Source organism: Triticum dicoccoides, chromosome 5B, assembly GCF_002162155.2.
Source record: "Triticum dicoccoides isolate Atlit2015 ecotype Zavitan chromosome 5B, WEW_v2.0, whole genome shotgun sequence".
In the NCBI taxonomy this organism is placed as follows: domain Eukaryota; kingdom Viridiplantae; phylum Streptophyta; class Magnoliopsida; order Poales; family Poaceae; genus Triticum; species Triticum dicoccoides.
Window position 1 is genome coordinate 6,186,247 of NC_041389.1, and position 14,653 is coordinate 6,200,899.

Consider the following 14,653-nt stretch of genomic DNA (forward strand, 5'->3'; position numbering starts at 1 on the left):
AGCCTGACTAGATCGCCTGGCGGCTCTGTGGCGTGTGTGTTTTGTGTTTAGGGCTTGTTGTGCTGTGCCGTCAGCATTGACCCTTCCGTCTCTTTATGTTCTTGTGGACTTTCGTGTGTGTGTGAGTGTCTCTATGTTGGACCTTGTTGGACCTTGTTGGATGCTTGTTGTGTGGTTAGCTTTACAATATAAAGCGGGGCGGAAGCCTTTTTCGGTAATCTAATCAAACTCAGATATGTAAATCTATCATGGCTGCGCATTATGGACCCATCAGAATTCAGACTATGGCAGCCTTCTATTGTTCAAGAAAAAAGTGGTATCCTTCTTGACTCTATCAGCACCCTTTGAAATCTAGAGCATCTGGACCTGTCTACGAATGGAATGTTTTCCAGCGTACCAGAAAGTTTTGGCAACCTCAGGAAGCTTCATACATTGGACATCATAGGTTGCCAACAAATAACGAAGCTTTCCAATAATGTGTTAAAATGGTTAGTCTGAAGGTTGTAAATCATAGTAACTGGACTAGTTTGGATGAATCCTTTGTGGTGCATTTTGCCTCGTTGCCAGACTTTGTGGTGCATTTTTTTTAAAAAAGGAGGAAGACCCCCAGCCTATGCATCTGGATGATGCATGCAGCCTCTTTATTGATTATTCACACAAGACCTTACAAAGTTATACAACACTAAGGCTAAAGCCACTATCTAGGTAACATCTGTCGCTACTCCTATCCAGTTGATGAAAGGATGGTAATAGTCTGAGCCTACTACCAAACAGACCTCGCAGCCAAACCTAAACATCTAAGACCTGAGGTCCCAACTAGGACGCCTGCCAGGTATGGGGCACCCACCAGTCCGGCGCACTCCTCAATCAGGACGTCGGTATGAGGCCGCCGCAACCACCTGCCACCAATCCATCTTCAGAGTTGTACTGTTGCATCTACCTTGCCAGGTCTCTCTGCCATCGACGTCACCACGACGCCAGACAATGTCGTCCTCCTGCGCGAGTCTATCCTCGCACATCGGACGCCGAATCTGCACTGATTCGTCGCCATCAATGTGTAAGATGAAGCACCGCTCCACCAAAGATGCGGTCCACTGGTCCCTCGAGCCCGTGCACACCTCCAAGAACGACCCCCCAAGGGGAAAACGACATAAGAACACCGCCATCTTCCGATCTGCTGATCTAGGGTTTCCCCTGAAGGTAGCAGATAGTGGCCTTGAACTTCTCCTCGGGGATGCCTTCAAGAAGGGAATATCAGACTGCTTCAGCCTACAAATCCTGAAGAGCTGACTATAGCTAGACTTGAAAATGTTAAGTATGTAGAAGAAGCACGGGGTATAGAACTGATAAAGAAACAGAAAATTAGAGAGCTTGAATGGACTCTAGATTCTGGGAGGTTTGTGGATGATGATGAGGTTTTGGAAAAACTAGTGCCACCAAGTAGTGTACTGGAATTGACTATAACTGGGTACAGTAGTGTCAGCATTCCTGATTGGCTTATGGATATTAGGGAGTATATACCTAATCTTTTGGAGTTGTTTTTGCGGAATTTTCCTAAGTGCAACAAGCTACCACCACTCGGTCAATTACCAAACCTAAAATGTCTGGGTGTGAACGACATGGAGAGCTTGGAAGAGTGGAACACGGCAGATATTAGTGGTGAGGAAGGTGCAAATGAGCTCATGTTCCCTAAGCTTAAAGAGTTGATCATACAGCACTGTGCCAAGTTGAGGATAGAGCCATGTCTGCCTAGAGCTATATTGGACTTGACAATAGGTTGTGATAATATACTATCATCATTGGGAGAGAGCTTGTCACACAGAGGTGCTTCCTCGCCTTCACCAATTACTGATCTGGAAGTTATTAACAGCTGCACGGTGCCCTTGCATGAGTGGAGGTTGCTTCTGTTAAATTGTGATTCAAATTATATTGTGTGGGACTAGATGTAGTATAACCGGTGTGGGGCTTTGCGTTGACGTCCACGCGTACGAATACACCTCGTTGAGGAAGCCGAGTTCGACAGGATTTCTGCTGAGCCGCCGTACGCCGCGTCATATCAATCCGCCGGTTGCCGCTGCTGCGTATATACGCTTGAAGCCCCGAGGTACTCTGCTCTCCACCGAGCCGCCGGTGCTGCACGGAGTGGCTTCAAGTCCCGAGGAGGCCAGAGCTGCTACTACAGGATTTTCAATCGATCTCTATAGCTACTACTCAGTACTCACGGGATATTACAAGGTTTCACTGCTGCTGTGTCGCATCAAGCCATCATCAATCAACAAGTAGTACTACAGTACTACTGGTTCTCACGTGGTGGTCAAGGCTGATCTACAAGATCAGATTTTTGTCTCGGTTGCTACGTGCACACGAGGATACTATCAGGTGCTATTTATCTCAATTTAGCTTGATCCGCACTAATTAATTCTGTCAAGAATTTTTCTATCGGCTTGTACTACTTTGTATACCTAGATTTAATCTACTCATGGCATCCATGAAGTACGACCTTCCGCTGCTGGACTGTGACACAAGGTTTACCCTATGGCAAGTCAAGATGCGGGCGTTGTTGGCACAGTCCGACTATGATGAAGCACTGGATAGTTTTGGGAAGAACCGCATTCAAGATTGGACTGATGAGGAGAAAAGAATTGATTGTAAGGCTTTGTCAAAAATTCAACTCCATTTGCATAATAATATTTTGCAGGAAGTTTTGAGCGAGAAAACTGCCGCCGCTCTATGGTTAAAGCTGGAAGGGATTTGCATGACTAAAGATCTCACCAGCAAGATGCATCTGAAGCAAAAATTATTCCTGCACAGGTTACCCGAGGGAGGTAATGTTTTGAATCATATTTCAGAATTTAAAAAGATCATATCTGATCTAGCTGCAATGGAGGTTAAGTATGAAGAGGAAGATACTGCTTTAATGTTACTTTGTTCACTGCCAAGTTCTTATACCAATTTTAGAGACACCATATTATACAGTCGTGATACTCTCACACTTAATGAAGTTTATGAAGTTTTGAACTCTAAGGAGAAGATGAAATTAATGGTGCCTCATGATGGTTCAAGTTCATCCCAAGCTGAGGGATTATCTGTTCGTGGCAGGACAAAGGAGAAGAACTCCAATAATGGAAACAGAGGCAAAAGTAAGAACGGCCACAGGGGGCATTCACAATACAGAGACAAGAAATATTGCAGATATTGCAAGAGAGACGGGCATGACATCTCAGAGTGTTTCAAGTTGCAGAATAAAGAAAAGAGGAAAGGTAACAAACAAGGTGAAAATTTTGCTAACGTTGCTCGTGATGATAGTTCCAATGATGCTCTTGTCGTTATTGCTGGATGTGCTGAGACCAATGATGAGTGGGTACTTGACACCGCATGCACTTTTTATATGTGTCCACATAGAGATTGGTTTAATACTTTTGATTCCACTACTTCTGCTGGTTCCGTTTTATGTTTTGATAATTCACCATGCAAGATTGAAGGCATAGGTTCTATTCGAATCAAGATGTTTGATGGCATAATCAGAACTTTGACAGATGTTCGGTATATTCCGAAGATGAAGAGAAATCTTATTTCTATGAGTGCCCTTGATGCAAAGGGATACAAGTATTCAGGTAGAGATAGTGTTTTGAAAGTCACCAAAGGTTCCCGTATTGTGATCAAAGGTGAGTTGAGTTTGAACAATGGTCTTTATTACCTTCGAGGTTCTACAGTTTCAGGTAACGCTACTCTAGTTATTTCAAAGAATTCTGATTGTGATGCTGCTAACCTTTGGCATATGCGTCTTGGACATATGAGTGAACTTGGTTTAGCAGAGTTAAATAAGAGAGGTCTTCTTGATGGATATGAACCTGATAAATTGAAATTTTGTGAGCATTGTATCTTTGGCAAGCACAAGAGGGTGAAGTTCAACACTTCGACTCATACAACCGAAGGTATTCTTGATTATGTTCATTCTGATTTATGGGGGACATCTCGCAGAAAGTCACTAGGTGGTGCTAGTTACATGCTGACTATTATTGATGATTATTCGAGAAAATTTTGGCCTTATTTCTTGAAGCATAAATATGAAGTATTCTCAGCTTTTAAGGAGTGGAAGATTATGATTGAAAGACAAACTGAAAAGAAGGTAAAGATACTTCGCACTGATAATGGTATGGAATTCTGTTCTAAGCAATTTAAGAATTATTGCAAATCTAAAGGCATTGTCAGACATTACACCGTTCCTTATACTCCTCAACAAAACGGTGTTGCTGAGCGTATGAACAGAACCATTATTTTCAGAGCCCATTGCATGTTGTCCAATGCAGGTTTGCATAGGTGTTTTTGGGCTGAGGCCGCTTCCACTGCTTGTTATCTCATTAACCATTCACCATCTATTGCTCTTAATAAGAAAACTCCAATTGAGGTATGGTCTGGTTCACCTGCTGACTATTCACAGTTGAGAGTTTTTGGTTGCACTGCTTATGCTCATGTTGATAATGAAAAGTTGGAGCCTAGGGCTGCTAAGTGCATCTTTCTTGGTTATAAGTATGGTGTTAAAGGTTTTAAATTGTGGAATCCTGAAACCCAGAAGGTTGTTATTAGCAGAAATGTTATCTTTAATGAAACTGCTACGTTACATGATGTTTCATCTACTAATGTTCCTGTTGAGAGTGAACAGCAGCCTACTATTCAGCAGCCTACTGTTCAGGTGGAGCATGTTATTGAAACAGGTGATACATCTGGTAATGAAATTGTTGATGCACATGATGAACCCGTCGTTGATGATGAACATGTCACTCCCACTCCAAATCAGCCTATTGTTCCACCCTGTTGGAATCTTGCATGTGACAGAGTTAAGCGGGGTATTAATAAACCTGACAGGTTAATTGAAGAGTGCAATATTGTTTCTTTTGTTTTATATGTTGCAGAAGAAATTGAAGGTAATGCTGAGCCTTCGTCATATTCCGAGGCTATTATTTCTAGTGATTGTAATAAGTGGATGACCGCTATGCATGATGAGATGGAATCACTTGAAAAGAATGGCACTTGGGATTTAGTAAAATTGCCTAGAGAGAAGAAACCTATTCGTTGCAAGTGGGTTTCCAAGAGGAAAGAAGGTGTTTCTCCTAATGATGAGACAAGATATAAAGCAAGCTCTATTCGCACTTTACTCAGTATTGTTGCCATGCATGATCTTGAGCTTGAACAATTGGATGTTAAAACTGCATTCTTACATGGAGAATTAGAAGAGGATATTTATATGGAACAACCTGAAGGTTTTGTTATTCCTGGAAAAGAAAAGCTTGTCTGTAAGTTAAAGAAATCTCTTTATGGATTGAAGCAATCCCCTAGACAGTGGTACAAGAGATTTGACACCATTATGCTCTCTCAAGGTTTCAAAAGGTCTAATTATGATAGTTGTGTTTATTTAAAAATTGTCAAAGGTTCAACTATTTATTTGCTCCTTTATGTTGATGATATGTTAATTGCTGCAAAGAGTATGTCAGAGATTGATGAACTAAAGAAGCAATTGAGTAATGAATTTGAGATGAAGGATTTGGGTGCAGCAAAGAAAATTCTTGGCATGGAAATATCCAGAGATAGACCGTCTGGAAAAGTATATCTAAGTCAGAAGGGATATATTGATAAAGTTCTTCCTCGTTTTAATATGCATAATGCCAAGCCGGTGAGTACTCCGTTAGCTGCACACTTCAAATTATCATCAGCTTTATGTCCTAAGTCAGATGTAGATATTGAGTACATGTCTAGAGTTCCCTATTCAAGTGCAGTTGGTTCACTTATATATGCCATGATTTGTTCTCGTCCGGATTTATCATATGTGTTGAGTGTTGTCAGTAGATACATGGCTAATCCTGGAAAAGAGCAATGGAAAGCAGTTCAGTGGATTTTCAGATATCTGCGTGGTACTTCTAATGCTTATTGACAGTTTGAGAAAACTGGAGATGGACTTTTTGGTTTTGTTGATTCTGATTTTGCTGGTGATTTGGATAAGAGAAGATCACTCACAGGTTATGTTTTCACCATTGGTGGTTGTGCTGTGAGTTGGAGAGCAACTTTGCAGTCTATTGTGGCTTGTTCCACTACTGATGCCGAGTATATGGCTATTTCTGCGGCATGCAAAGAAGCTATCTGGTTGAAAGGTTTGTACACCGAGCTTTGTGGAGATTCATCTTGCCCTACCATATTTAGTGACAGTCAAAGTGCTATATATCTTACCAAGAATCCGATGTACCATGAGAGAACAAAGCACATTGATGTCAAATGTCACTATATTCGAGATGTTGTTGGTGAAGGTGATTTGAAAGTATGCAAGATAAGTACTCATGATAATCCTGCTAATATGATGACAAAGCCAGTTCCGACCAATAAGTTTGAGCTTTGCTCAGGCTTAGTTGGTATTTCTCATTAGTCCTATGGACTTTGACGCACGAGGTGTTTATGCTGATTTGGATAGAGTTATTTACTTTCTTCGACTACTGGAGGGAATTTGGATCAAGGTGGAGATTGTTAAATTGTGATCCAAATTATACTGTGTTGGACTAGACGTAGTACAGCCGGTGTGGGTCTTTGTGTTGACGTTGACGCGTACGAGTACAACTCGTTTACTTGTCCTCCAAGGACTCTCATGTATTGCCCTCATATATACCCCATGTAGTCGCACCTCAGACGGTCTGTCGTCTCGTGCTTGTAATACTCCTCCATCATAGTGATTGCACCTTCATGCGTCCGTGGTTTTCTCCCGCAAGGGTTTCCACGTAAAAATCTATGTGCTCCCGTGTCTCGTTTATTCTCGTTATTATCTAACAGCTTCACCACCTCCCTGCCCTCCGTAACTTAACTATCACTAGCTGTAGTGATCTGACTGCCTCAAGTGAGATTATCCAACGCCTGTCCTCCCTCAAATCACTCTGCCTCCGCTCATTGTCACTCGACCAGGCAGAATTACTGCGTTGGTTGGTTAAGCCGTTAAGCTGACATCTCTGCAGGCACTACATCTGTCTACGTGTAGAGGCATGGCATCGCTTTGGCAGTGGCTAGGAAAACTTACCTCTCTCCAGAGATTTGAGATGAGTCACTGCAAGGGGATCGGGTCTTTGCCGGACAGCATACAACAGCTGACCAAGCTTGAAAATCTAAGGATAACTGACAGTCCGACATTACTGAAGTGGTGCAAATCAGAGGAGAAGAAGAAGCTTGGTCACATCAGAGGCGTACAGGTATGTGCCAGCCAAGATATCCTTGTGTGTTTGTTTTTATTCTCGCACTGTCTAGTGCCTATATTTTGTTTTGTCTATTTCACGCCTCATGCATCTAGTTTTTTTTTGCGAAAGTCATGCATCTAGATTACTTTAGTAAAATACATGATGACTACACTAATTATTACTCAAATGATCTGTTGTTTTGAATATACTGTTTCTGTTGTTCAGCTCTTACCTTCTGGATCAGACGGCTCAGACGAAGAAGACATGCCAGATGGCTCTTCTTTTTGTGGGGAAACATCAGACCACTCAGAGGAAGACCATGACGTAGATGAAGAAGACATAGCACAAGACATATCGGATGACTCTTCCTTGTACGAGGAAACACCAGAGGACTCAGATGAAGAAGACATTGCAGAGGCCTTTCAAAGACAGCCTAGATACTGCAGGCACATCAATGAGGAACAATAAACGTAAGAGGCCAATTGATCTTTGAGGAGACCATTGAATTGACCAACATGAAAAACCTGGGTCTGCATAGTGCTCTGCATCTTATTTAACCTGTAGCGTCAGGTGGTTAGTATATGTTGGTGTAGTGATACTAATCTGTATCTATTCACGTGTCTGTCTTATACTAGTCATTTGCCAAGCATGTTCCCTAAGGTACCTTGAAAATTAATAATTAAACGTGGGCATTTAGTCTCTCCTTGGCTTCAATTGGCTGGCGTCTTTGATGTCGCCATTGATAGTCTCATCTATGAGTTCCTACAGTGACAGACATCAAAAGACGTCACTATCAGCTCCTATCAGATCTCAAGTCAAGCGTAGGTGGCACCACCAGCATACTTCAGCTGCATCAGGTGGTTAGCATATGAATATTTGTATCTGTTCATGTGTTTACTTATAGCCATTTGCCACGCATATTCCCTGATGTATGTTTGCTCACGACTTCTGGTACTGGGATAATGAATATGATGCTCTGTCCTGAAAAGCAAGATGAATCTGAAGATGAAATGCAGCTCTTTTCCTTGCACCTGCAGGTTGCATCTTCTATAAAAAAGTGACGAATACATCCTTTGCTTCCAGTGGCAGCCAATCCAACAAGTAATGCAGTGCAGAGTAACTTGTGCAAGATGTATATATATATTCGCATCATAGTTTGCTTCATCATCACTTGTGCAAACGGAATGAATCCAACAAGATTCAGCATCACCACATTAGATACAAATATACTCCATCTTTCTGCTAACTGCAAATCATCTGCACCTATTTCTCCTCTTTGTGGGATAGAGAACTGAATAAACAATTGAGATTTATCATCTCAATTTTCACAAAACAACGGTGCAAAAAAATAGTAGGTGTTGCACTGACACTTGCAGTCTGTAAATCTCATCTGTCTTTACTTATAACAGCAAAAAAATATAGTTTGCTTCCAGTCACATCATCTTATAAACTAATTACCGCCAGCCAACAAAAGTTAAAACTTACTAGTACTTTTTCAGGAAGTTAATGAGCCATGATACCCGGTCCTCCTCGCTCATGGCCATATATGCGGAGCCCTGGGCAGTGTTGTCCATCAACTGAGACAGGGCAACTAATAAAGATTCCTCAGCAAAGCCAGGCATGTTCATCACAGCACTATACAGCACATCTGGATCCACCTCATCCATCACAATAGTACCATGAATGGGAGCTGCTCCAATGATCTTTGGTGTGTCCTCTTCCTGTGTCATTAATGATCTTGGGACGATCTGAACAACAGAACAGTATAATCAGACAACAGAGCAGGTATAGCATAATTAAAACCATAATCCCGTTCTTCTTAGATGCATAATTAGTACAGTCGTCATGTATTTTAATCTGAATAATCTAGACATATGAGGCATCAAATAGAAAAAAAATACAAGCACCTAATTCGACACTTGTCATGATTATGCAAAGAAAGAGTAGGTACTTGGCGGGCACACATACCCCTCTGATGTGAACAAGCTTCATCTTGTTCTCCTCTGATTCACACCATTTCACTAGTGTAGGGCAGTCACGGATGATTAAGTGTTCAAGCTTAGTCAGTTGTTGTATGCTGTCCGGCAAAGACCCGATCCCCTTACAGCATGTGACCTGCAATTTCTTGAGAAAGGTAAGTTTTCCTAACCACTGCGGTAGTGATGTCATGCCTCTGCACTCAGACAGCCTTAGGTCCTGAAGAGATGTCAGTTCAGCTAACCATCTCGGCAATTCCGCCTGGTCGAAGGACAATGATACCAGGGAGGATAGCTGTTGGATGATCTTAGGTGAGGTGGTCAGATCACTGCAACCGGTGATAGTTAAACTACGGAGGGCAGGGAGTTGGTGAAGTAACCTCCACTGATGCAAGGGCACCTTGCTGTTTTTGACAAACAATTTTGTTATTGGAGAAGAGGAAGCACCACGGTGTGACGAGCTCTCTTCCCATGATGATAGCACATTATCAGAATCTATTATCCGCAAAACCGTAGCTCTTGGTGCACATGGTTTTATCATCAACTTGGCACATTGATCTATGGTCAACGCGTCAAGCACAGGCTTGCCCCTGGTATATGCCGTGTTCCACTCTTCCAAACTCTCCATGCGGCAGAAACCCAGCTCTCGTAGGTATGATAGCTGACCAAGTGATGGTAGGTTATTGCAATTAGGAAAATCAGAAAGATATAACTGAGAAAGATTAGGGAGATGCTGCCTGATACACATAAGCCAATCAGGAATGCTGAAACTGCTATAACCACTTATATACAATCTCTGCACACTGCTTGGTGGCAGTAGTTTTTCCAATACCTCCTTGTCATCCACAGACCTCCCAGGCACGACAGTCCATTCAAATCTTAGCTCTATAATTTTTTGTATCTGCATCAGTTTTATACATCGTGCCTCTTCTGCAGACTTCACATTTTCGAGTCTATATATCGTCAGCACTTGAAGACAAAGCAGGCTGATATTGCTGCTAAATTTATCACTTGAAGCATGCACCACAAGATCAGCAGGAAGCTTCAATCTGGAGCAGCCTAAGAGGTCCAATGTATGAAGCTTCATGAGGTTACCAATACTTTCTGGTATACAAAAATAGGATTCATTCTTAGACAAGTCTAGATGTTCTAGATTAAAAAGAGTACAGACACAGTCAAGCCTGGCAATCTCGTTTTCTGATTCCGGAACCATGGTGTTCTTGCACCCCGATATATTTAAATACCTGAGTTTAATTAGATTGCTAGTGACCTTTGACAGCCTTCTGATATGTCCCTTGTTACCTGATAAATTCAGATATTGAAGTTTGGTAAGACCACCCAAAGCTTCTGCTTCAGAAATACTGCAGTGTGATAAATCCAGATGGACCAGCTGCTTGAGCTCCGCGAATGATACTGGGAGTTCATGAATTTTAACACAACCAGATAAGTCAAGATGCATCAGAGCTTTCATATCACCAATTGACTCTGGCAATGCTGGGATATTATGAGAGCCACTAAGGTTGAGGTAATTTAACTCTGAGAGCTCGGTCATACAATTGGGAATCATTTGATGTTGGATTCGTGGAGCATTAAGAAATCTCAACTGCTTCAATTGACCAATACAATCTGGTAACTTTTGAATAAAGCATTCACTTAAATCTAAGACAAGGAGGCACTTGGCTGATGAAAATGCACAGCCGTGAAGCTCTATTTTGCCACAGTCCAGAAAAAGCAACGTCTTTATATTTTCAGGAGAAGTCATGGACAATTGCAATGGCTTGCTACAATCTGTGAGTAATGCATATTGGCAATTGCTTCCCACAGCATTGCCCTTTTCATTAACTTTATCAGCCAACAGCGCTCTTGCAAGATCATGCACTAGGTCATGCATCACGAACAATGTCTCAGTTCTGTCCCGCCATCTATCACTCTTTTCGAAAAAAAATCCATCACTCTGCAGCAAAAGCACCTAAGGGTGTGAATATTTTTCATTTTAGAGTAGTATATCTATCAATAAAAGTGGTGAGGCAAGGTCATGGCGGTGAGCGTAAAGAAGGACGTTGATGACAATGGCTCCTCCGACACAACGGTCACCGTGCTTATGGACGGGATTTTCCAAGGACCGTGTGACCCAACTTCTCCCTTTATTGGAGTTATTTTTGGGAGAGGGAGAGGGGAGAGAGGGAGTGGGAGAGGGAGAAAAAGACTGATTGGGAATTGAAGATGGTTATGACATGTGGGCCAAGATAGTCAGTTAGAGTAACAAGTGAACCGTGTAGGAATCACCTTTTTCCCGGTGCGCCAAACAGGTCCGGGGTGAAATTGACTGGGATTGGTAAATACAATGTGCCACTTTCAGGGATTGAGAGTTCACGGTCCAATTCCAACCACTCGTATAAGTTGATATTTTAGAACATACCATGTAGGACTAAGTGGGTTCCCTGTGTAGGAATAATTATTCCTAACACAATACACACAAGTTTAGTGACCTACATATAGTGCAAAGTGCGTAGTTGATATTACTTAATCACATTATTTGGCAGACGCTGGTATGTACACAGATTCATTAGCAATTGTACTTCCAGTTAAATATTTCTAAAAAAGAGGTTCACAGTCATGTTGTATTAGAGTTTGATCATTAACAGAAGTACTTGTAGAACATGCATAACCTTCATCTGTAAAAAATAGGTAATTTTTTGCCAAAATTGAGCGACAATATGTGCACAACTTTGTCTATTGCGTACATTTCAGAAATGATTATAGTTTGTCAAAAAAAGTTTTGTTGGTGAGCATAGCCTCATACATATATACGATATACTCCCTCCGTCCGGAAATACTTGTCATGGAAATGGATAAAAATGGATGTACGTAGAACTAAAATAAATCTAGATACATCCATTTCTCCGACAGTATTTCTGGACGGAGGGAGTACAAAATTGTATTTTTTTTCCAAAAGATATGGCAATAATATTGGATATTGCAACACAGGCATATGCACTATATATAATACACCATTGCTCCAAGAGTCATCATGAAAATATTATATAATCTATGTGCGTTGGATTTTCAAGGATACAAAAGAAAAGTAGACTGTTTAGTAACTTACCGAAAATGCCATTGAATTTTCAAGGAAGGACATCCCCAAAAGTTGTGTAACATATTTCTCGCAAAGCTGCATAGAATCAAGTATCCTAGATGGTCCAATGAATCCAAGAGCTATCCATTGGTGAATTAGATCAGACTTCACTATATTGCGGCCTTTTGAAAAGACTGCACAATACAAAAAGCAGGACTGCAAGCGTTCGTGCATATGGCTATAGCTTAAATGCAAGGACGCAAGGACTTCATGATTTCTTAATGATGGATGTTCCGAATTAGACAAATTCCAGATATAACTGTCCCTCACTGACTCCCATTGGTCAGACGTCATGTCACTCAACATGTACCCAAGTGACTGAGCTGCTAAAGCCATGCCTCCACATTTTTCTGCAATGTCCTTTCCGATCTGCTTCAATTGTTTTTTGTCTACTCGACTTTTGAAGTCACTTTTTTGTTTGATTATAGTCCAGCACATATCATCTGTCAAAGACTCTAGCTTGTATGGCATAACAGTACTACAAATTTTACTTGCAATGGCTTCATCGCGTGTGGTTACTACAATCACCTTGCGTCCCCGGCCAAGCCTTAACATAGCCTTCAATTTATCTAACTTATATGGATCCTCCTCCCACAAGTCATCTAAAACAATGAGGATCCTCTTACCAGCAAGTAGCTCTACAAGACGACTATGTATGATCTGCATATCAGCTACATGGCTGGTATCCTTTGATAACTGTGATATTAGTGAGTTGCCAATTTTTTTCAAGTCTAATTTCTGGGAAACATATACCCATGCCCGAGAGTATTCATGGAACTGTGTGTCATTGAATACCAATTGTGCCAAGGTTGTCTTGCCAATGCCTCCAATGCCATGTATTGGAAGGATGACCATCTCTTCTGCGATACTCGCAGATAAAATAGACAATATTTTCTGTTTTTCTTCAGTCCTTCCAATGATTAATGTCTGTTCCACATCTGATGATGTTTCCCTGTCAAGAACTTGCTGACCATTAATGTTGAAGATATCTTTTGGCATGCAATTGAAATTTTGGTTTTCATTTTTGATATTGTCCACTTCAGTTGTCACCGTCTTCAACCTTTTAGCCATTGTATTATTGGGACTAAGTGTCGGACAAGGGAGCACATCTGTCAACTGCAACAAATTTTTATGTGTAAGTTCATGGTAAGATGGGAGAATCATCATGATCATGATCTCATGGTATAGTAACTCTTTTTAAGGAACATGGTCTAATAACTCTCTGGGATGAATATCTTTATGCGTGTAAACTAAGTTTTTGATGAGTTTTGGATTAAGCTACTCCTCACATAACGAGCAAAAGTGACAGGGGTGAGGCTGTAATACCACATGGAAATGACAGCTTAACAAAAAAAGGCATCGTTTACTAAAATAAAAATGCAACTTATACTAGAATTGCAAAATAACACACTGAAACAGCAAGCATATGAACACATTGGCTGTATTTGCTACCTAAACAGCACCTTCACCAAGACTAACCAACGAGAATACAAAGCAAGAGGGACGGATCTAATTAAGTTTCGTCGTGAAATGCAACAAATTGCCCCAAGGAATGGTCCACTCTAGTAAGGCAGTATACATGGGTAACTGCTGCTAGACGACAACTCCCACTCTACTCACTTAGAATAGCTTGCAAACAAACAACAACACTGTTACACAAAGTGGGATGCTAGAGGGTACTCTTTGTTGTCCCTGGTGGAGGATGACGCAATGACATGAACGAAGCAGAATGAAGGTGAGAGCCATGATGCTAAAGGTTAATGCACCTACGTGACTACAGAGCGTGATCGTGCGCAGTAGGTTCACAGCCCGACATCCCGGCACTACAACTCCTTGTTCTTCCTCCACCTCACCTCTCCCTCACCGGTAGTGCCGGCACAACTTCTCTCCTCACCTACCAACAACGTACCGACACCTTACTCTCTCCTCTCTTCCACTGTTGTCTCTGATGATATCAAATCGGGGCGCCACTGTTGGTTTTATCCATGTATTGGCCACGCTCTATGGCAACTCGACTCAACTTGCTGCAAGCTCATGAGAAAAACCCAACACATGCACACAATTAATTTATTTTCTCAATCAAGGGAAATTTATTGCCTCTAACATCACATCAAGGCGATACAACCGCAGTGAGTACAAACCTAGCCTCTGCATGCCATGGTGCACACATCCCCAACAAGTCCAAAGAACACAAGAAATAGAAGAGATATGGTTTAACAAAACAAAGAAGACCACCTAAGCCACGTACAACTTGGGCACAGCTGTAAACTCACGTCTAGCATGTAAACCAAACACAATATAGAAACCTCATGTTTTCAGTCAAGCTATCTCTT

The 14,653-nt window shown here is 41.5% G+C and overlaps 1 protein-coding gene and 1 pseudogene across 2 annotated transcripts in view; one reads left to right on the forward strand and one right to left on the reverse strand.

Moving 5' to 3' along the window:
- Positions 1–984: 984 nt before the first annotated feature.
- On the forward strand, positions 985–7,676 carry LOC119305965 (annotated as a pseudogene).
- Positions 7,677–8,583: 907 nt separating this feature from the next.
- The window catches only part of LOC119306989 (putative disease resistance protein RGA3), an 8,963-nt gene continuing 2,893 nt past the window's right edge, over positions 8,584–14,653 (reverse strand). For both annotated transcript variants that reach the window (XM_037583066.1, XM_037583065.1), the window contains 3 exons: positions 12,291–13,436; positions 9,177–11,138; positions 8,584–8,956 (listed from right to left, as the gene is read on the reverse strand). In XM_037583066.1, coding sequence (XP_037438963.1) covers positions 8,693–8,956; positions 9,177–11,138; positions 12,291–13,436 — 3,372 coding nt within the window. In that variant the 3' untranslated portion in view covers positions 8,584–8,692. The remainder of the gene's footprint in view (positions 8,957–9,176; positions 11,139–12,290; positions 13,437–14,653) is intronic.